At 36.6% G+C, this 24,411-nt stretch overlaps 1 protein-coding gene across 1 annotated transcript; it reads right to left on the bottom strand.

The window, feature by feature from the left end:
• Window positions 1–370: 370 nt before the first annotated feature.
• On the bottom strand, window positions 371–24,111 carry CUNH16orf87 (chromosome unknown C16orf87 homolog). The gene is made up of 4 exons (XM_037516329.1): window positions 23,991–24,111; window positions 19,359–19,455; window positions 7,302–7,484; window positions 371–1,388 (listed from the first exon to the last, which is right to left on the bottom strand). Exons 1-4 carry the CDS (start codon window positions 24,054–24,056, stop codon window positions 1,270–1,272), a joined length of 465 nt encoding a protein of 154 aa, XP_037372226.1. The 5' UTR covers window positions 24,057–24,111; the 3' UTR covers window positions 371–1,269.
• Between the last annotated feature and the right edge of the window lie 300 nt (window positions 24,112–24,411).

Genomic DNA, 24,411 nt, shown 5'->3' with positions numbered 1-24,411 from the left:
TATATCCTACCTACAGTACACCTCTCAAGCTCCCTCTGCTGGCTGTTATATAAATAAAGTATAGGCGGGGAATCAGATCTATTTTTCTTTTGGGAAGCCATGGATGAATCAACAGTTTTTGTGGAAATTGAGATTCTCCTAAGTAAAGGCTAAGTCTAACCGATGACCACCTACTCTAATGAGGCTTTAGGACTTTCAGATTAGGAGAATGGGATGAGGAGGGTTGAAAATAAAGGAAGTCAATGTCAAGTTTCATTCAATATGTTAATCATTACATCAAATGCAGAAAACGCAAACCAAAAAATAGTAAGTCAACTTATACTAAACTTCACTACAACAAAAAGCTTATAGCACACGATGTAATCTATTTGTTTCAATATTAAGGTTTATTTTTTTATTCCAGAGTCAGGTTAAGTAACAATTTAAATAATTATCAGGATGCATAAATGAACATCCATTCAGATAAACATTACTGCTTAAAAGAGGCTAAGAAATATTTTGCATGTAATAAATATATTTTATGTTTAGGTTAACAGGCACCATCTTGAGAGCAGAAAAGTTTTTTTAAACCAATAAATAAATTACATTCAAGAAAACAAGGTGTTTATATCTGAAGTATGATATATCCTTAAATGTTTTTCTTCATATAGCACCCAGACTTCCAAACTATCTAAAAAGTATTTCCCAAAATATAACTCAAACCTTAAGTCATAAAAATAAAGGCCAAGAAAAAAATCAAGACAAAATTTACAGTTTATATTCTTAATTCCCCATTCAATAAAATATCAATTGCCAATTTACTAAAAGTAAATGAACTGTATATAAGCAATCTGTTAGTACTGAAAATCTGAAATATATATTTTTAAAAGTCACTCTTTCTGAAAGTATTTAAAATATTGCATCTCTGGTGGCAAACCTGAAAATTATCAAGCATTTTATTTCCCTAGTTTTCATACTTCCACTACCATCCTTCCCCCTTTATTCTTTAACAGTCATCCAGCACAGCACTTTTTTTGTTGTTTTTTTGGGTAAATACACTTACTTATGTCCCAAACACAAAACACTGACAATATTCCTTAGTAAACAAGGAAATCTCATAACAGTTCAAGCCTACACCTTTGCTCCCAAAGTGTGGCAGAGGCTAAATGACAGGGAAAAAAATCAATGGCCCTTATTGATGTGGTCAGAATGCTCCTGAGAGTCCATAACTATTTGAAAATTTGCTGATGTAATCCTGAAGAAAGTGTCAACACATTTTGTAGACAAGTATCAGAGAATAAGTCTTTGATTGATAATTTTTCTATTTATTTCTGCCAAGGCGACTGAAAACACGAAAGCCTTTTCATCAGAGAGGTTAGCATAGATGTCAATTTCCTTTTCCTGTTTTTCTGTTAAAAGAAAAAAGGGAAAGTTTAATACAAAAGCAGTTGATGCAGTATTTTTAAATACAGCTTTCAAGTACTTCTTTAAATGACAGTAAATATACAAAATACTACAATGTATATAGTATTATAAAATACTATGCTGCTGAACTGAAAAAAGATGTTTAAATTATATAAGGAATTATTGAAATGCCATGAACTAAATTAAATTCTAAGACTAAATGGAGTCTATATATATTTCTATGCACAAAATCTATTATCTCTATCATTTCTGTAAGAATCTTAAATATTTCATTCCCTTCATTACTATGAGCTCATTGTCTCAATCAAAATTCATCTTGTCACCCTAAAGATGGTCCCTTCTGAACATCAACGGTATTGTTCTGAATACGTGAACTTCTGCACCTTGGCCCTCCTATTAAATAATAACCAACATTTATTTCTCTCTCTCCTCTCCTATTACAAATATAATCCAAGTTGATGACAGAAAATTTGAAAAATACAGAAAAACAAAAAAGAAGACAAAATCACCCATCAGATCATGTGTCTGCTAAAATGACAATTAACAACGCTGTATATACATTCTTTGAAATTCTCTTTTCAGGCTCTAAAAAGATTCTACTTTAGTCCCCTTTTTTGGGGGTTTTGAATTATTAATCAAAGTTAAATATGCAATGTGAAATCATTTTTACAAAACTTGTTCCAAAAAAGAGAACTCCCCCCCCCATTTCCCAAATGCAACTTTTTTCAGTTGCTACTTTGTTTTAACCTCTCTAAACAACATTTTGGTTTTTGACATAACTGATTTTCCCACCACTGAAAATTAGGATTTTGTTTTCCATCTCATCACCACTACATTCTTCCCATCCCATTCTATCACAATTTCTATGAGATCAACTTTCAATGTTTAGTCTATGTAAATAACTTCATTTTCCGTGCATACTGTTTTTCCTGGAGAGTCTTTTTCCAACTGCCAAGTTTTCATGAATAACTGAGCCCAAACTCTTCTAATCGCATCTTTCAGAATGTTTATATGTATTAAGTATATTCTATCAATTTTATCTTTTTTTTTTTTTTTAAAGATTTATGTATTTATACAAGCACTGGGTACAGTCAGAAGCGCGGGAGGGTGAGAGGATCCACTAGACAGACCGGGGAACAGAACAGGCAGGCTGACAAAATACACTGCTGAGGGGAGCAGTGGGCGCAGCAGGAGAGGTCTGTGCACAACGTGGGACCCTCGCTGGTGGCCGGGGATCGAACTGACGCTGTGGAGGCTTCAGAGCCCAGCGCTCAACTGCTGCGCCACCAGGGGAGGCCCCACTTTCATCTTCTTAAAGAAACCTCTCTAAGTCTTCTGATCTGCACCAATCTAAATGGCTGCCTTCTGGTCTATTGCAATTATCACCTCGCGATCTCTTCAAAATCATGCTGGAGAGTTTCTTCATCTCTCTTGGGTTGGACCCTGTGTTCCAGATTCCAGGTTACTTTCTTAGCTTACTTCTTTATTTTGATGGCACTGTATTGTAGTAGGTGACTAAGAAAGGGAGTACAGATAGCAAATTTTGAGACTCTGAATGATGGAAAATGTCTTTAATGTACCTTCACACTAATTCAGAATTTGGTTGACTTATGACTTGTATATTTCCTCTAAGTATTGTGAAGACATATAATTGGTCTTCCAATAACTGCTGCCACTGTTAAGAAATACAGTATTTTTTCCAGTTATTTTTTAAATTATTGCTAAATTTACTGTGAAATGCACAAATCTCAAGTGTACAACTGGATGAATTCTGACAAACATATACATCCATTAACCCACACCACAATCAAGATTTAGCAAATTTCTCATGCTTCTTTCTAGTTAATCCCTCTCCACTAGCAACCACTGCACTGTTTTATCAACCATAGATTCACTTTGCTTGTTTTTGAACTTCAAACAAATAGCACCATATAGCATGCCCTGTTTTGGGTCTGACTTCTTCTGTTCAACATGTTTTTGAAATTCACTGATGCTATTCATGTATGTGTTGTTTGTTCTGTGCTGGGAGGTATTCCATTTTACCAATTCTAACACCATTTTGATTTTTTTCTCTAAAAACTTAAGGAATCTTTCCTTTAACCAAATTGATATGACTTATGATGATATGGTTTGGCATAACTTCTACTTTTAACCATCCACTGGGTGGGCAATTTGGTGGGCCATTTCAATATGGAAATTCAATGTCCTTCAGAATTTCTTGAATTATTTCATTGATGACTTCCTTCTTCATCTTCAATGTTCTTTTTCTGTAACATCAATTATTTATAGATATTGACCTCAGGCTTGTCGTCTAAATTTACCTTTCCTATTCTCTCACCTCTTTTCCTATTGCTCTACATTCCAATACATTTCTTCAACTTTGTCTATTAACCTTGCGTTAAATTTTTTCATTTCTGCAAATCACTCTCTCTCTAGCTCTCTCTCTCACACACAAATGTGTATGAGATACGTGAAATTCATATTTTAAGGTCCATTTCCCAGGTGCTTTTTTGACATCTGCAATTTCCCTTTAAATTTTATCTTTTTCTTGGCTGTTTCTTTTTGTTAAGAATATTAACAACCAGGCCTCCCCTTGTGGCGCAGTGGTTGAGCGCTGGGAGGCAAAGCTACCTGCAGCCTCTGCAGCACTGGTTCAATCCCCGTCCACCGGCAAGGGTCCCACATGGCGCGCAGACCTTTCCTGCAGAGCCCGCTGCTCCCCACACAGTGTATTTTGTCAGTCTGCCTGTTCTGTTCCCCACTCTGGCTCTGTTGAATTCTCACACCCTCTCGCACTTCTGACTATACACAGTGCTTGTATAAATAAAATAAATCTTAAAAAAAAATATTAACAACAGTTTTAATTTTTTCTTCTCCCTGAAAAAACTTTTTACCCAAGTTATTTTTTTTTCTGTTAAGTTTTAGCCTTCCATACTAGATGCTTTCTTCCATATATCTGGGTTGTTTGCTCTTATTTAGGAATGGGCCCAAAAAAAAAAAAAGGCAGCTCATATACATATGTTGAGCTTAACTGTGGTCATCACTTTATAATGATCTGACTGGGGCCATTCGTGAAATCCCCAACGAAAGTGTGTTTATTCCAGGCCTTTTTGCTTCAGCTCCTCAGATTCCCTAGAGAAGATACTCCTAATCTCTTACCTGTAAGATACAAGTCTGACTAGAGAACACAATGTTTACTATCTCTAATTTTCACCTAATCTTCCTGATCTTAACATAGTACCCTTGCCCTCAATGAATCCTGGTGTGCCCTAACACAGACATTGTTTTTAAAGGATAAAGCTGGGGAATAGGAAAACAGCTAAGCAGCTCTAGTGTGGCATTATGCAACAGAATTTCAAGCAATCTTCCTGTTTTTAGCCTCCCCTTCAGCTCCATACTGCCAAACATAACTGAAGCACAAATTCCTGACTTAAAGGCAGTTGCGTAATAAAAATCAGTTTCTTTTTTGGCTTTCTCAAAGGAGCTTACAATTTAGGTTTCATGGGTCTGCTAAAGCAGTTACCACTTTCCAGAATTTTGCATTCTCCAATTCCTTATCCTAAGAGGGTTTTGCCTCTTTCTTAACAAACAAAAACCAAAAACCAGAACACTGTCATTTTATTAGGATTTTGGGAGGATGCAGAGCTAATGTGTTTACTCAGTCCACCACCTTTAATTTGAAGTCTACATTTATTCATATATACATTAATAAGATACAGACTTGTCCGGTATATTTAATCATTCAAAATGTCACTACTACATAACTAATATACACAATAGTCATTCCCCCACATGAAAAATGAAGGCTTATCTTAAACTGGATAAAACAATGTTTTGTATTTATAATTTTATAAATACAGACATGCTGTTATCTAGATAACAAGCTTTCTTTTTCCACTTTTCTATTGCTTTTCAAAATTCAGAAAATAGGTCAATCAAAATGTGTTTTAGACACACTCGTGTTTTCTTTATTAAAATAAAATCAAAGCTTGCTTCAAATTTTTCAGTTGCCCTAATGAGCAAGGAATCAATAAAAACTGAGTTAAAACTAAATGGCTATTTAGCACTAAGCAATACATCAGAGTCTACTTTAAAATATATAGATATTTCAAAAGTCTGTATTTCCTATCTGTGCTGTATTCAGGAAACATGGTCACAAAGGGTTGGCAGCCGAGGGGCCCAATCTGACCCACCACTAGTTTTTATAAAGTCTTACAGGAATATAGCCATGCTTATTCATTCACATATCATCTGTGGCTGCTTTCCAGCTACAATGACAGAGCATAGTAGCTGTGACATATAAGTTTATGGCTCACAAATTCTGAAATATTTACCATTTGGCTCTTTACAGAGTTTGCTGATCCCGATTCTAGTTTATGTAATAAAAATGTCTTTGAACATTTTCCAGTTTGTAGTAAATAAAATTAAATAAAAGCATATTTTACTCTAGAAATACCTTTCCAAAATTTTTCCTATAATAAACTGAAAATACTTGAAAAGTGTAGTCAAAGAAATGCTTCTTTTTTCAAGTCCTCAGAAAAGTTCAGACTTGCATATACTGCATCGTAGCACAACTAACTAAACTTCACGTCCCCCAAATAAAAAACTGCTTTCTCATCTCCCCTCCATTCTCTGAGCTATATTCCCTTTACTCCAACTGGAAAGAATGCTGGTTTCTGGGTCAAGCAGTATTTTCCTCTTTTCTTTTTTCTCTGTTGTCGTTTCTTTAACTAGTTTCCTTTCTGAAACAAGTCTTCAGCTTAAATTGTCTTATCTTATTGTTAAAGAAGCACATTCAAATTGAGAAAATAACTCAAAGCTATAAAGAATAGAATAAAAGAGGAAAAGGAGTAAAATTACCCAAGAAATTAGGAGTATCTATGTACAGTCAAATACTTTATTCCTCTAGCCACACAATATTAAGAAATTTTTAACCTTGGAAAAAGCCTATGACAATTATACCTGTGAAGTTATTTTCTCATTCAGGAGTAACTTTACACAAAACAGAGAGAAATAACAGGCAAAAAAATTCTGGTGCCTAAAATAAGACAAATTTACATTTTTGCTTGAATACATGAATACCTAAGAATGAATACCTGGAAAAGGAAACCATAACTCACAAATAAGAAATCATAAATGCATAAGAGTGAAGATGAACTTATTTTGATAGAGGTTTTTAAAGAATTACAAAGAGCAACTATTTCTTTTTATTATTAATTACTGTCTTAAATTCTCTATTTTAAAAAGGTATTCATTGGATATAGGGGCACATTATACTATTCTTTCCAATGTTGCATAATCACTGAAATTTTCCATGATACATCTTTTTAAAGATGTATGAATAGAAACTGAAATTTATTTAATGGTTAAAAACAAGTCATTGTTTTTATTCACTTATCAGAAGAAAGAAGGTCTGTGAAGAGAAATATAAACGTTTTAGACCTAGAGGAATTCACCTAACTATCCAAAAGTTGCCTCAGAGTAGGGAACACATAAAGAACTTAAAATTCATACTGAAGAACACTTTCAAAAATAAATTCTTTAAATTCATAGTATAACAGTTTGAAATAAGTTTTAACAAAATTCAGAATTCTTTTAAAAAATTTTAAAGTATAACCACTTTAACAGACTGTCATATACAAATTATTCTCTGAACTCTACTCCCATTTTTATAGCAAGAAGTTCTACAAATTTCAATCTTTAATTTTTTATTAGAAACATTTCTGTTTGTTTTTTAAAACAAGTATATACCTTAGAGGTAGCACTTCCAAACTACAGTGAGTTGTAATTTTAAGTCCAGGAGTTCAATGCCTACCAAATACTTCCTCATTACGATCTAATTAAGATCGTAGAAAAATATAATACTAGGGGAAAAAACTGCTTGGATTTATTCATACCTCTTTCTTCCTCATGTTTTTTGGCAGATGCACTTTTAGGTCTTCCTCTTCCTCGTCTGATATGATCTGAATGGCTGTTACTTCGAGACCTCTTTCTGTTTTCTAAATCTTTATTTACTGTAGAATTTATCTTCTCTCGCCTAACTCTCTCTGTTCGCCTCCTCTTGGCCTCATGCTTGTTTTCTGTATGGATGAATAAAAATGATGTTTTAGGGCTTAGCAAGAACTGTTTGCCCAAGTTCTTACTATCTTCCTTTTCCTCTCTAAATTGCACTAGAATTTGCTGCCTGGCATATTTTATAAGACTACAACCATAACATCTTATGCCCCCCACACCCACATGGGGAAAAAAAATTTACACATGAGGTAGGAGGAATTTTACAAGAAGACAAGTTTCCTTTAGCTGTCTTCTTTAATTTCAGACCCTGGAAGTTCACAGAACTTCACAACAACCTTTCTGCCTTTATTCCTCTTCTCTGCTTCCAAATAAAAAGTAGTGACATTAGAAAAGGAAAAAAAAAAATTCCCCTGCCCAAATTACAGATTAAAATAAGTCAAATATGCAGAAACAAAACTGATCTTAGTCATAACTTATTAAGGTAACCAATAAAAAGTAAGCAAAAAACATCCATACAAAATATAATAATACTAAGGAAGTAGTTTTCACTTTAGTCACAGATGAGTCATTTCTGACATTGTAAGAACATGCAGATTCCTATATGGAATAACAATAGAGGCACTTTACTCAATGTGGAAATTTAATGATGAAAGCCATCCCTTTCAGTTCAAAGAAATCAAAACATTGAATAAGACAAACAGCAAATTATGTAAAAAACAAAAACTTGCTTTAATACATACCTGAACTCAAAAATAAGAAAGAGAATTCCCTAATTGTCTAAAACACACTGGTAAAGGGGCAAAACACTAAGAAAATCACATCCCACTATTACTAAAGGAGACAAGTTAAAAGATTGTAAAATAAGGGTGCTTAACAGGCTATTATAAATTTTTTTTAAGTAAAATAATATTAGTTATTTCCAAATACCATTCTCATTGGAGTATTACTTAATTTCAGGTCTCAGGTGAAACATAAAGCAGAGGGAAGAACATTTAATTATTCCAGATGACAAGAAAGTTATCACAGACAACCTAGGTCTAGTTAAAAGTGACAAGGACTAACTTGAAAAGGCTCCCACAGATCATTATACAATATGGGCATCAATTAAAAATAACTAAGAGGTGGGTCTTCCCGGTGGTGCAGCGGTTGAGCGCTGGGTTGCGAAGTTGCCCGCAGCCTCTGCAGCGCCGGTTCAATCCCTAGCCACCGGGTGAGGGTCCCACATGGCATGCAGACCTCCCCTGCCACCCGCTGCTCCCCTCAGCTGTGTACTTCAGTCCTTGTGCCTGTTCTGTTCCCCGCTCTGGCTCTGGTGAATTCTCTCACCCTCCCGTACTTCTGACTGTACCCAGTGCTTGTATAAATAAATAAATAAATCTTAAAAAAAAAATAAATAACTAAGAGGTTGAAATGTCAAATATACTTAAAACCACAAGAACATGGCATTAAATACAAAAATTAGAGCAAAAACTACTTGACTATCATAGGAAGATTATAAAGAACTCACTATTTTGAAAACCGAAGAAAACAATAAAGCATGTACCCTGTCTTTTCTATTCAAGCTGTACCACTCACTGGTAACCAAAGGACAGGTGAGGAGTACCACCATTTTCAACTTGCAGTAATCTAGTTAAGTGCTGAAAAGCAATAGCTGTGAACAACACAAAAACAGATAAGCACACATCTTGAGACTCCTGATAGAGGAACACCTACTTATTATTAAGAGGTCTGGTTAAAAAATAATAATAATAATAATATCACCAAGCCTTTGTGTTTTTGGTTTTTTTTAAGATTTATTTATTTATTTATACAAGCACTGGGTACAGTCAGAAGCACAGGAGGGTGAGAGAATTCACCAGAGCCAGAGCAGGGAGCAGAACAGGCAGAAGGACCGAAGTACACTGCTGAGGGGAGCAGCGGGTAGCAGGAGAGGTCTGCGCGCCATGTGGGACCCTCCTTCGGTGGCCGGGGAACAGCCAGGGATTGAACCGGCGCTGCAGAGGCTGCGAGCAGCTTCGCAACCCAGTGCTAAACCACTGCACCACCGGGGAGGCCCTCACCAAGCCTTTGGATCCAAAGTCCAACTTACAGGAAAAACAGAAGTCATTCAAGAAATGTGTTAACCTACACCATGTGACACAAACAACACATTCAAAAGGACACATGATACAGATTCTTTCAATATATAATTTGCAAGGAGAAAAAAGACATAAAAAGAGCTAAACATGCAAAATGCATATCCAAAATATTCAGTTAAGTTCTATACATATGCAATATGTGTGGACCTTATCTGGAATCTGCTTTAAAAATTTTTAAGACCATTTACAAGAAACCTGAAATTTTCAACACCAGCTAGATATTCGATGTCACAGAAACGTTGATAAATTTTTATTGTACTTATGTTTTTTTTAAAGATTTATTTATTTATGCATACCAGAGCTAGGGTACAGGCCAGGGATGCGGGGGAGAGGGGGAGAGGATCCACCAGAGACAGAGTGGGGAACAGAACAGGCAGATTGACTGAAATACACTGCTGAGGGGAGCAGTGGGTGAGACAGGAGAGGTCTGCTGCGCCATGTGGGTTGCTCCCTGGACAGCCAGGGATTGAACTCATGCTGCAGAGGCTGCGGACTGCTTCACAGTGCGGTGCTTAATCCCTTGTGCCACCAGGGAGGCCCCGTGCTTATGTTTTTAAAAGTTTATCTGCATGTGCATAAAAGTAACATGCAAGGGAAGGGGTAGATGTTGGTGGGTGTGGATGGGGCAGTGTATGCTTAGAATTTCTTTAAAAAATAGTTTACAGGTTTAGTGACAGGTAAAGCTTTTTATAGTATGTATGCCTTTAACACTCAATTTAGGTTTGTTCCTCCCGCTACCCATCCACCTCTGCAAATTTCTCACTAGCCAAAGTTCTCAAAAAGGTGTTCTATAGGTTCTGTCTTTAATTTCTCACCTCCCATTCACTTATCAATCCACTCCAAAATAGTTCTCAACCCAATGAAATTGATCATGAAGACAAAAACTTATCAAATTCTATAAATACTTTTTAATCATCTTAATACTATCTCAAAAACTCAACAAAGATGATCACTCTTATTCTTTCTTCTTCCCTTGATTTTCAGACTCCAGGTTTCCCCCCATTCCTCGTTATTTTCCTTTGTTGTCTTTTCCTCCAGGTTCTTCCCCAATATCCAATACTAAAAGCAGCACCAAGGCTGTCCAGAGCCCTCCTCTTCCTTACACTCTGCCTAAGTAATTCATACACCCAAAACATTAAGCACTACTATTATAATGGCTCCACAATTTATACTTTCAGCTCTAACCTCTTCCCAAAGCTCCAGACTGCCTTTCAGCTTTACTTAAATGTCTCATAAGTATTTCAAATGTACCAAAAATAACTCAACTTTAACTCCTCCAAATCTGTTCCTCCTCCAACTTTCATCACTTTAGTAAATATCATCAAGCAGATACACAAGTCAAATAACTTGCAGTCATTTGTGACTCATCTTGCTTCTTATTCATCCCAAAGGTTCAGATACTCCTTGTAAAACATACCCACAATTTCTTCGTTTCTCCTACCTCTATGGTCATCACCCAAACCAAATATATTCCCTACAGTTGTTAATATTATCTTTTTTAAAAACTCTAATTATATAGTTCCCATCTAAAATCTTTCATCAACTTCTCACTGTATTTAGAATAAAATCAAAATTCCATATAAAGCCAACAATTCCCTGTAAATCCCAACACTTGCCTCTTTCTCCAATCTCATACAACTAGCCACTTTGTTCATTACACTCCAGACACGACTTTCTTTTAACAAAACAAGTTCCTTCCTCCTGTGAGTCTTCCCAAAGCTCTTCATAAAGGGTAGCTTTATTTCCTTTGGATGACAATTTATAAGTCACCCCACTTTGAGTCTCCCAGCCCAAGCTACTATCATAATCTACTATTACTACTATAATCTTTCTTTACTTGTATGTGCAATATCTCCCCCATCAAAATATAAGTTTTTATACCCAGAACATTACTTACACATATTCACATATACATACACACATAGTACTGAATAAATAAAACCTGAGTGCATTTACCTTGTCACGTCTCAAAATCCCAGTGAAATACAAATAAACACGGGTAAAAGGTAAAGGGAAAAAGGAAAATAAATTTGCAGTATTGGAAACAAGGAAAGAATTTCTGCAATAGAATTTCTGTAATCTGTCAAGCTGACAGATTAATTAGGAAACCAGAATAGAAAAAACTATAATCCAAAAGAGGAATAAGAAATGACTCCTTCAGATGGGAGAGCAGTTCTTCCCAAAGATCCTGTTAGGCCACAGGGGGATTCTCAGAATAACTATAGTTCTACTACAGAACTCTTAGGCCTCTGTATACAAAGCAATTGACATAAGAAAAGCTCTTAGGAATCAAGCAATGTTCAAGAGAACTTTAAATCTCTCCAACATAGAACAACCAAACAAAGGCAACTCCCTCATAAGAATGAAATACTGTATTCACATTCTGCCCCAGAATGAAGCCTTCCTTATTATGGCAATCTTGAAATTCAACAGCTTTTCTGGCTCACCTAATTTACATTTAAAAGCCTGCTAATAAGCCCCTCCCAATTATACACTAAAGAGATCTGTCATAAAATAAGACCTTTAAAACAATGTAGGGTATTAATTCAAGTTATGTGCACTGGCAAACCAAGTCTGTCATTTACAAGTATAAACAGTCAATTAAGAATTACCAGGTATTTGAGAAAAATAAAAAGCATTAGAGAAGCAGCAAGATAAAACAGGAGGAATAAAGGTAGTTCAAGAAACAGAAACAAAATCTTAGATTTGATTATAAAATGAAAATAAGATTCTTTTGCAGAAACAGAAAACTCTATCCTAAAATTTGAATGGAATCTAAAGGAACACCCAAGCAGCAAAAACAATATGGGGAGGGGGGAACCCACACAGTAGAAAGGCTCACATTTCTTGATTTTTTTAAACCTTCTCAGAAAGCTACAATAATAAAGTATGGTGCTGACATACAAACCAATAGAATAAACTATAGGTCAGAAATAAATTCCTAAATACACAGTCAAATGATTTTCAGGAACAATGCTAGGATGATTAAAGAAGGAAAGGACAGTGTTTGAAACAAATGGTACTGGAAAAACTGGATAACCCTCATACAAAAAAAATTATGTTGGATGCTTATTTTACACAATATCCCAAAATTAACTCAAATGGATTGAATATCTAAATGTAGCAGCTAAAAGTATAAAATGCTTAGTGAAAAAAAAAATCAGGAAAAGTTTCATGACATTGGATTTTGCAATGATTTCTTGGGTATGACAAAAGAGTAAGCAATGAAAGAAAAAAGACAACTTGGACTTCAACAAAATTAAAAAATCTTTTGTGCATTAAACAAAGTAAAAAGGCTACTCATGGAAAGAAAAAATATTTCCAAAGCATGGACCAGATAAGGGGAAATGGTATGTAAGAAAAAGTGGAATTATTCCGGCAGTGCAATGAAAAACCATCTTAGTATCACAGGTATGCAGAAGACCTAAAATCAGTTTGTCGTAATTAGAAGTCAGAGGGATTCTACTTTTAAAAAGTCTTATATGAATAGAAATAATGCTGTATAAGCCATATGATAAAGAATCTAAGTGTAAAGGCACAGATGAAGGTTCATATTCTTTACAACAAAAGGCAAAATAAAAAATATATAAAAGCCATGAACGTATAATAATTTTAAAGTGATTAGCATGTAAGAAAATGCTTTCTGGGAAAACTCATCCAAACCTTCACTGTGCAGTAATTAAAAGTTGAGAATCTCTTACTGCTTGAATTAATGTTCAATCACTTTGGGATTATTAAAGGCACTGGTAATAATCATTTCTCCATCTTCCCTCCTTAACTAAAAGTGATTATAGGTCATTCATGGATGTCTTTGCTTATTTATCAGTCTTTGCCAGTTAATTTGCTTTAGGGAATAGCATGAAAACATAAGTTTAATTTTTCATGCATTTTATCCTTCCTTTAATTAAAAAAAAGAGGGCATTGCTATTTGACTGAGCTTAACCTTAAGTTTGTACACACTGAGAAATATACACTTAAGAATAAGTGTACACTTTTAATCTTTTAAATCTCTTTTCCTACCTCTAGAAGTCTTTTATGAAGTCATTTAATTTAAAATTTACATTTGCTTCTAGCTTCTATAATTAAAATTTTTTTAAGGAAAACAGTTATTAAAGCAAAATGGAACCCTTGATGTCACTACACTAGAAACACCCATCCAGAAAAAACAAATTTAAAGATTTGAAGCAAAACGAGTTTGTTCTCACCCAAAATTAACTTCTTTCAGTATTTAGTGACTGATCAACTATTTGAACAGATTACAAAGTAATCAAATATTTGAATAGATAACTACTACAATGGTAGTTATCTATGTACTATGGTCCATAGTACAGATACTTTCAATTTCAGGAAATGAAATTATTTCCTTTAACCTCCATTAAAAAAAAATTTCTTCAATGGAGAGCTGTGTGGAGATTTCTGGACCTACTAAACATAGAGCTTCCATATGACCCAGCAATTCCACTCCTAGGTATTTACCCAAAGGACACAGAAACATCAATTCCAAAGAACACCTGCACCCCTATGTTTATAGCAGCACTATTTACAATAGCTAAGCTTTGGAAACAACCCAAATGCCCAAAAATAGATGACTGGATCAAGAAGATGTGGTACATATATACCATGGAATATTACTCAGCATTCAAAAAAGATAAACACATGCAATTTGCAGCAACATGGATGGCGCTGGAAGGGATCATGCTCAGCGAAATAAGCCAAAAAGAAAAAGAAAAATACCGGATGGTCTCACTCATAGCAGGAATCTAGAAAACTTAAATAAGGGATCAGGAAAAAGAATAACTATAAGAAAGTGAAAATCAAAATCAACAATAAACTATGAACCAGAGAAACTTTTTGGGGGGTGGGGGCCGGGAGGGGAGGGATTGGGGTCAGAATGGGGCATGTGCAGTTGTATGGAGGAATATAAAAATAAAATTTATTATTTAATAAAAAAAAATAAAAAAATAAAAATAAAATAAAATAAAATAAATAAAATGTGAAAAAGAAAAAAAAAATTTCTTCAAAGTGACATTTTAAGACAATCTCAGGGCTACTTTTTAAATGATGTCAAGCATTCAATTTAGCATTTAGAAATGAAATCCTACATGAATGAGGCAGCTAATTTTTTAAAATGTATTTTCATTTAATACCCACTTTCCAGAAAGGATAAAAGAAACAAAACATACCTAATTCATCTAGAAAGATGTCAAAGCATAAATTAATTGCCATGAGGTTCTATGTATGCATACAAAACACTAAGCAGTTTCAATTGTTAGGCATCTCTTCCACTCACCAAAATTAATTTTAAACTCGTAAAAGCCCTGTACTTTGCATACTATTTTGTTTACTCATCTATCTTTTCAGCTACACAAAGTTCTATGTAGTTCTAGTATCCTATGTCTTTATTTCTATTTTGTATGTTATAAAGATATAGAGATGACTGAAAAATGTGAGTTTTGAACAACTGAACCCTAGATAAATCCATCTGACCAGATTATTTTCTTTCTGCATGTCACAAAGTTACAATAATTAAAGATGTTTCAACTCACTGATATTTTAAATTTTTTCTTTTATAATAACTATGAGCTTTAAAAATGGTTCTTTTCTTTTAATGTTTAATTACGCAAGTAAGTCTTGATCTCTCTTTGTTATCTAGTGACCTACCCATTTATGTATTTACTATTAGCATTATATTTAGAGATCATTTTTGGAATCTTAAAAACAAATGAGTTCATGCTAAAGGTATGTTGTACTTCTTTCTCAAATTAGCAGTGATTAAGAGATTTTTCCATGGAAATACATAAATATGTACATCATTCTTTCTAATTAGCACATACTGTTCCCTATAAGATGAACCCAACTAATATGGTAAGGGAATGGTTAACAAGTTTTTGTTATTATAAGCAGTTGTCTTGAAAATCCTAGTAGGGGGGCCTCCCCTTGGGGCAGCTGAGCGCTGGGTTGCGGAAGCTGCCCACAGCCTCTGCAGCGCCAGTTCAATCCCCAGCTGCTCCCCAGCAGCTCCCCGGCCACCGGAGGAGGGTCCCACATAGCACGCAGACCTCTCCTGCCGCCCACTGCCCCCCTCAGCAGTGTATCATCAGTCTGCCTGTTCTGTTCCCCACTCTGGTGAATTCTCTCACCCTCCCGCGTTTCTGACTGTACCCAGTGCTTGTATAAATAAATAAATAAATCTTTTAAAAAAAAATAATAAAACTCAAATGTTCTAGATCTCATTGACAACATTAAAACTTTTGATAAATTGTGGAGATTTAAGAAATTACACTATTCTCAATTCCCTATACATTACAGAATTATCTGAGAGAAATCTTCCTTCTAAGAAATTTAAGGGCCTGCAGCCTCTGCAGCATGAGCTGGCCAAGGAGCTACCCACATGGCACAGCAGACTTCTCCTGTCTTGCCCACTGCTCCCCTCAGCAGCGTATTTCAGTCAATCTGCCTGTTCTGTTCCCCGCTGTCTCTGGTGAATCCTTTCAACCTCCATTCCTCTGGCCTGTACCCCAGTTTTTGTATGCATAAATAAATTCTTTAAAAAAAATCACTTATAATAAAAAAGAAATCTAATTATACAAATATTTATTTAGTTTGTTAGAAATTTTCATTTGTACTTCATCTGTATTTCAGTCCTCTAAAGTTGGTTCTATAAATCTCACACACAAGTAAACAGCAGTTGCTCATGGCAGTTAACTAACTTGTTAGACAGTGACAGATACATGCTACTTCTTCCAACTATCAAGCCTGCACGCTACCACACTGTGTTCCAAGCTTTGAATACTCTTAATGTTTTTCCTTAAAACCCTTAATTCCTTTGGTACATTTATCTTTGTTTTCAAATCTGTTTCATTTGTTGGTTCTTCTTTCTCCTCCCTGGGATTTCTAGGCTTCAATGTTTCATTTTCACATTAAGGTCACAAGGCCATTCTTAGTCAACAACAGAACCTTAGGAAATTCCAAAAGTAAAATAAAGAGAACTGCTTCTCACAGCTGACCTCTCTCTTCAGTTCACCTGACATGCTTACCAACTTCCATGCTTCAAGGTTCAGCAGAGTTCAGTCCTTACATTCCTTCCTCTTCCTATTCTACAAACTACCATCAATTGGCTGATGATTCAAAAACTTTATCTCCAGCCAAACTACTCTGTGAGCTTCAGTCTGGATGTTCAATTGGGGGGAAAGAATCCACATGGATATTTCACAAATATATCCAAAACTAAAACTTCTTTATGCTTCTCTCAAAACTGCCTTCTCTTTCATATTCACTTTCCAGCCAGTAATTCAAGTTGGAAATCTTGGAGTGATTCTAAATTCTCCCCTGCACTTCGAATGACTCTGATTCTTTAAATACTTAAAGCATCTGTCCCTCCTCTCCATCCTCACTAGGTTTCCTTTTTTCCTCACCTGAATCACTGGTATATAGAAAGGACTCAAAAAATATTTGTTGAATGAATACATACATACATACATACATACATACATACATGCATGCATTCATATATACACCTGTCCCATGGACCATGTCTTACTCATTTTGAAGTTTTAGAACTGAGTTGACATTCCATTGCAGCATTATCTACTAAATGAATTATTCAGGGCTCCCAGAACTAATTAACACTCTTAGAAAATAAGACCCTGATTTCATTTTTAACAAGCTCTCTAGATGACTCCTATAAACCAATCCAACAACAGTCTTTAAGAATCAATGAATTAAGTCCATGTCAAGATGGAAGGGAGGCAAACTCTGTGGCAGAAATGGAATTAAACAACTTTCTTGCCACTTCTATACAGACATAGGATAAACAGACCTCTCACAGATAGAAATAATTCTTGAAATCATCTACTGCCATAACCATTCTTTGTCTAACTTGGCATTCTTACAGTTGACCTACTGCAATAGCCCACTTCTACCTTGCACCACCACAAACTACTCTCTTGGAATAACCAGTATGATCTTTCTAAAAGCAAATCAGAGCTTGCCACCTTCCCCTCAGCCCCATCCCACATCCAAGGATGGTTTCTCCTCAGAAAAATCAAACTTGTTACTCAAGTCCTGCATAATCTGGTCCCGACCTATTCTTCTGACCTGATCTCCCTTCTCTCCTGCTCCTACCATCTATACTGCAACCACATTAGCCTTTATGTTTCTAAATTACACTAAATTTTTTCCAATATTAAAATTTGTGTTTGTTTCACCTGTCAGGAATGTTCTCCCAGATCTTATCATGGCTAGCCCATTCTTCCTACTCAGTTTCAGTTTAAATGGGACCTTTCAGAGAAGCCTCTTCTAACCACTTAATCATAAGTAGCCTTAAGTCACACATTAGGACAGCACTTCCTACAAGGCATTTATTAAAAGCTCATATTCTCCTATTTGTTTACTGCCTATCTCCTGCCCATGAGAATGCAAAATCCATGATAGTAATGAACCTGCTTTGACAACAGAGTCATTCATTATTTTATGCCCAGGCCTTAGAACAGTATCTACAGATACTCAATATATATCTGCAATCAGTCAATCAATCACATGTGGGGATCACAACTACATGAAGCTCTGATTTTATCAAAGAATAACAATATCTCATCTCTTTATAAATAGATCCACTGAATAAATCTAATCTGTTTCCTTTCATAGAAAAGTAACTAAAATTCAAACAAAATTGTCTTTTTAGGGACTCAGAGAATTGTGATATGTCTAAATTGTATATGTCTAAAAATTTTATTCACAGCAAAATTAAGTTATAGTTTTCTAGTCACTAGTTTAAAAAATAAAAGCAAAACTTTAAAGTCACAAATTTTACCAGCAGGGCCTCCCCTGGTGGCGTAGCAGTTGAGCGCTGGGCTGCGAAGCTGCCCGCAGCCTCTGCAGCTCCGGTTCAATCCATCCCCCCACCCCCTCCACCCCCCACAGGTGAGAGCCCCACATGATGCAACAGACCTCTCCTGCCGCTCCTCTCAGCAGTGTATTGCTCCTCTCAGCAGTGTATTTCGTCAGTCTGCCTGTTCTGTTCCCCGCTCGGGTGAACTCTCTCACCCTCCCGCGCTTCTGACTGTACCCAGTGTTTGTATAAATAAATAAATAAATAAATCTTTATAAAAAAAGTAATAATCTGTTGAAATATTTAAAAAAATTTTTTTTTTTACCAGCACTTCAGGTAAAAACCCCAAATATCCATTAACCAGTGAATGGATAAACAAATTGTAGCATCGAAGTAGCATACATGGTTGAAACTTAAGCTCATTAAAAATACCAGGTCAAAAAAAAAAGTATACAATGTATGATTCTATTTACATAAAGTTCTAGAACAGTGACAGAGAGCAGAACAGTGCTTGCGTAGAATGTGCTGTCAAGAGGAGAGAGTATAAAGGCAACTAGAAAATCTGGGGGAATGATGAATATGTGCATTATCTTGATTGTGGTGATTACTAGTGTAAGTATGACAAAACTTTCAAAATTGTACATTTTAAATATGTGCAACTTATTGACTATCAACTGTATCTTAATTAAACTTTTAAAAAAACCAAATCAGGTTATCCCCTTGCTAAAAATCTTTTAATGGCTCTCCATCCTTCAAAAAATAAAAAGCAGAAAATTTGTTACAAGCTTTATCAGCATTATAAGGTAGTTAACATTTACAGGGAATGAACAGGCTATAAACTGATTTCTAACAGGTAGTAAAAACCAAACACACACTTCAGGAGATTTTAATTTTCAATTTCAACAAACAATGCTAACATTAAATTAATGAATACCAACATATCGGAAAGCTAAAAATGTAGTAAAACTCACCTGTAGAAGGTGGTGATTTCTCTGGGTGTTTTGCATTTAAGAGTTTTCTGCTAATAAATATGTAACCACAGGGACATGATTTACATGCAACAGGAACCTACAGAAAAAAGAAAAATACATATATTATTACTTTTTTTATTATTAAACTTCTCAGTCTTTAGTCTCCTGAATTAAATAATTTGGAGGAATCAGAGTTAATTAAACCCCACCTCCTTGCAACAAATTATTTGAGATGTTGTTCTATACATCTTCACATCTTTCTAGCCCTTCATCACACCATGAATAAGGTACATGCATAATAAATATATGCTGATGTGAGTATCTAACTGAAAACTATAACAGGGTCAGAAACAGGAAAATATGTGCAAAAAAAGGTAACATGTCTTCAACTACTAGTTTAATAGTTTCTATAAGTTTATAAGTTTCTATAATAGTTTCTATAAATTATAAAAGGGAATATGGTCAAAAAGTCATTAAGGTGGAAGTGGGGGGAAAAAAATGGAGAAAAGGAAGATCTGCCAGACATTTCAAAAGGCAAAAGAACTGAAAATGATTCAGGGTTCTAACATGAGAGGGTAAGAAGCCAAATACCATTCAAAAAGAAGAGTAGTTTACAACAACAGTTTGAGGGGCAAGAATATAGCATAAAGAAAAGGAATGTAGGAGAAAGTAGGAGTTAAGATCTAGGATCTTATAGTTCCAGGAAGGACATTGCATGAAACATTTAAGTTCCTCAGACTTCTATTTCTGTATCTGCAAAGTGGTTCCTTTCTACATTTCAAATCTATATATTTTTTAAACCACACAATATTGAAAATCAATGAAAAAATAATTTTAGATTTACCCTCATAAATGTTTCAACATCAACCTTAATGATCCTTGGAATCGACATACTCACCAAAACCCAAAAAAATTAATCTCAACAAAAAGTACTGAAGAAATAATTACAGTCGGAAAACTGCAATTCCCTATGTAAGATAAATTCCATTTTCTCCTTGTTCTGCTTGTATAAAAGTTTAATTACAACTGTAAAGCTTTGTATTCATGTACATACAGAATGCTCGATATTCTAACACATAAATCTTGATCGAATTAAGATGAATTGCATTTTTGGCAGAATTCTTTCTTTGCATAAAAATACTGAGCAAAGAATCTCTAAGCTGTATAAGAAAAATAACAATGAATCCTATAAAAATAATCAAACTCCAGATATGTCTAACAGTTTGTTTTATTAAGAATGTGATAATACTCTTTCAAACCATGACAGAAAACACATTACATTTTTAATAGTGTAAAATCTGCCCAGAATAGATGTTTGTCATTTTTAAAATTTCACATCTTCACAGAAACCAAGCTCAAAAGTACTGACTCATTTCCTTTAAACTTAAAAAACATCATTAAAGGCATCCACAGTAATGTAAATTGTTTTAAATTAATGCTATCCGGAAAACACAGAAACGCCATGTTCTTATTCACCATACCCTGTGCTGCAAAGCAAGCATTTTCATCCAGTAACTGAAACTCAGTTTAAATTTAGATCTTCTTATGAACAAGAAAATTACATCAACCCATATCCACTATTAACAGACAGTGCTGTAGTCAGATAAGAAATGAACATTTGGCTAATTCAAATACTAATTCAATTGATAGGCTGACATTTATCCATTAAAGTGTTTTATGCTCAAGAAACATTCATGTGCTTGAGCTAATTCAGCCTAAAGTCCTTTTTAAAATGGAAAGTCCCTTCCCCCCACCAGCCAACCACCACACAACCCAGATCCTATAAAAAGAAGCATATTAATGTCATTAAGGTAAAATTTGGATTTTTAAACCACCTAAACTTCCTTCAAATTTTAGTTGCTATATCAAAGAAAACGGTAATGAAAGTTCAAATGTCACACTTTCAGAATTTTAAAGAGAAAAACAAAATGTCAAATTTTGTTTACTGGTGTTATTGTATATTAATTCATTCCTTGAAAAGTATGTTTATATTGTATGTTTTACAAGTAAGACAGATAAAAACAACTGCAAGAAACAAAATCCTGGTCCTGTATTGTTTCAACCAATTAAAAAAGGCTGAAAAATAGCTTCACTATAGAGAACACATTTATATTCTTTGCTGCTAAGAGAATCAAAGTTACCTATAAGTGGACTATTTTGTTATCTGTCACAACTTCTTATAAATGGGGAAAAAAGAAAAAGCTGCACTTATTTAAAAACTATGACAAACAGAAACATACACAAAACAGAAAACTTGCATGAATCTTACACACAAAATGGTTCAGTAATTCAGGTAGTGCATGTGAACCCCCTTGAAAATAAAAAGTATCATGGTTTAGATACCTTTTCAATACACTCATGTAAAGGGGATATTATAAACAATTGAAAATCTAATACTCTGCTGATCTCTACATGTTTTAAAAACTACACAACCTATTGGGTCAATCACCTGAAACTTTAAATTTTTCACATTTATGTTTATGAAATATATCTACAGTCTATTTTTTAGAATTTTAGAATCACAACAGTATTCTGAAGTATTTTAAGTGGCTTTCTGGACTAAATTTTTTTTTTCATAACTACAAAAAGTCTATACTCTCAATTAGAAAACTAAAATGACTTATTTTCTTCAATTCAATTACTTTTAGTAAAATATTAACCAAAGGTTTTTATTAGTCCTCATGTAAATTATATTCTCTGAAATATTTAGAGGAAAAAAACCATTTAAATGATGTAGTAGTTTGCTAAAAACTGAATTGTATGTCCTCACCTGCCTAATTCAAATGCTTAAGCCCAAACTACCAATATGATAGTATCTGAAGAAGAGATAATGAGGTCCTGAGAATGGGGTCATCATAATGGGACACTCTCTGCCTCTCCTGGACTTCGAGCTACCAGAATTGAGAGACAATAAATTACAGTACTGTTATTTGAGTCACCCAATCTATGGCATTTTGTTTGGGGGGAGGGGCGGCAGGAGGAGTTGGAGTTGTGAATCTTTCTAAATTTAATATTGGTCACATTTTGTTGAACTGTTTACAGGGACTCCAACAAGTTTACTACCCTTTCCTTTTCCTTTAACCAGGATATTAAAAACAGGTTATTTTCCCCAAAAGGTTGCTTTATGCCAAGTAAAACAAGGTCAGGATTTGCAATAACTTGTGCCCTAGAGAAACTGGAACGCACAATGCATACCATGTAAACTTTATACTAAGGCACAATTAATCGCAACAAATGGAAATGACTTAACTATTGAAATAATCTGCAAAGAAACTAATACCGCAAAGTACAATTTTGTCAGAATTTCAAAAATTCAGTTTAACTGTAAGAAAGGAAGTTTAACACTTTACTTTGGGAAACAGGATTAAATAGTTTTCATACTGCAAACTCAATAAACGCCGAAGATCAACAAGCTGTACTCTATCTTCCTCTGATCAGCATTTCTACCACTGCTTATAAAAGATACTGAATAAAACATGTAACATTTTCTGTTACAAAATTTGATCACCGTACGAGACTGCGCTTTAAGAGTGCACTAAAATCAGCTCATTAAAGTCTCCAGCCATTTCAAATTAGTCTTGATTTTTAAAAAGTGGGGGGAGGGAGGGCAGGAGGTAGTCATTTTGAAAAAATTCACTCAGTGGAAAAGGGAAAAAAAAAAAAACACCACCCATCTGCGTGTTGGCATGAAATAAGGGCCTTATGCGAATGGTTTTAATTGAGGGAGTTTTGACTCAATAGGATTATAAGACTTAGAGGAACGTTATTATGCTCTTAGAGAATAATGCATGCTTAAACTAAGGAACAGTAAAATGAGGTTTTTCAAAATTACACCTATGACACTATTAATTCCAGGTAGAAAGCGGGCATTCAAAATTCATGAAACCTCACATGTGCTTTTTAAAAGCTCTATTAGAAGAAACATGAAATTTATTACCGCCGCGGGGGGTGGGGGTGGGGGAGGGCGCATTAGGAGCGCCCAGAAGGGCTTAAATGAGGGCGTTATTCAATAACATTCCATTAAAAATACATATAAAGAAAAGGATTCACGATTATTATTGACGCAAAAAGATAATCGGGGGGGAGGGAATCTCAAAATTCACAGAAACTTAAAACCTTTATATTTTGGGCCTTTTTGCCACATTTAAGGATTCTCCAGGTCGGCCAGTTTGGGGCGGGGGGTCCACCGCACGCCTCTGAGCGGGAACAAAGCGAGCCGGCGGGGCGGGAGGGGTCTCCGAGGCCGGCCCGGGTCGGGACTCCGGGCCCCGCACCTCAGCGCGCCCGTCGGGGCCGGGGGCTGCGCGGGCCGCGCCGTCCACTCGGGCCGCCGCGCTCGGGCTCCCGCCGCCGCCCCCGGAGCCGCCGGGCCGGGCGGGGAGAGTCCGGACGGCGCGCCCGCAGCCGCCCCGCGCACGCCCCCTCCCGCCCGGCCGCCCCGCGCCCGGCTCCCCGCCGCCCGGGGGGCGCCCCTCGGCGCGGCCCGGCCGCTTCCGGGGCGCCCCGCGGCCGCCGACCCGGGCCCGCCCGCCCGCCGGGACCCCGGCCGGGCGGCCTCGACGGGCAACGGCCGCCCGCCCGGCCGCGAGCCCCGCCCGCCCCGCACGCCCGCGAGCCGGCCCCGGCGCCCACCTGTTGGTCGCACTCGGGGCAGGATTTGGTGGCCATCTTCACTTTCTTGGCTCGAGTTGCGGACATGCTCCTCTCTCCGCGGCGGCGGCGGCGGCCCGAGCCCCTCCCCTGGCGCCTCAGCCGCCCGGCCTCCGCCCGCCCGCCCCGTCCCGGTCCCCGTCCCGCCGGCCAGACCGAGGCGCTGGGGAGCGCGCGCGCGTGCGTGAGCCCGGCGGAGCCTGCGCGCCGGGGCGAGGGGGCGGGGCGCGGCGTGCGCGGGCGGCCGGCGCGGGCCTCGCGTGCGGGCGCGGCTCCCACGGCACCTCGCGGCCCGCGCCCCGCCGGCCCGCGCGCGCCCGACTCTCCCGCGAGGAGCCCGTCCGCGGGCGCGGCCTGACAATGGGCGCGCCCTCTCCCGCCCGCGGGCTGCCCGGGGGCGTGG

The sequence above is a fragment of the Talpa occidentalis genome, unplaced genomic scaffold, assembly GCF_014898055.3.
Source record: "Talpa occidentalis isolate TD23 unplaced genomic scaffold, MPIMG_talOcc4v2.1 talOcc4.17, whole genome shotgun sequence".
NCBI classification, from domain to species: domain Eukaryota; kingdom Metazoa; phylum Chordata; class Mammalia; order Eulipotyphla; family Talpidae; genus Talpa; species Talpa occidentalis.
The sequence above is the reverse complement of the archived record's forward strand: the minus strand, read 5'-3'. Positions and strand labels throughout refer to the sequence as shown.

What these genes read in the sequence shown, in the direction of transcription:
- CUNH16orf87 (XM_037516329.1), bottom strand. Translation starts at nt 24,056, where the DNA reads ATGTCCGCAACTCGAGCCAAGAAAGTGAAGATGGCCACCAAATCCTGC. An exon ending in GCCCCGAGTGCGACCAACAG is followed by an intron (nt 19,456 to 23,990) that starts GTGGGCGCCGGG and finishes TTTTTTCTGTAG; the next exon opens with GTTCCTGTTGCATGTAAATC. An exon ending in GAAATCACCACCTTCTACAG is followed by an intron (nt 7,485 to 19,358) that starts GTGAGTTTTACT and finishes TCATCCATACAG; the next exon opens with AAAACAAGCATGAGGCCAAG.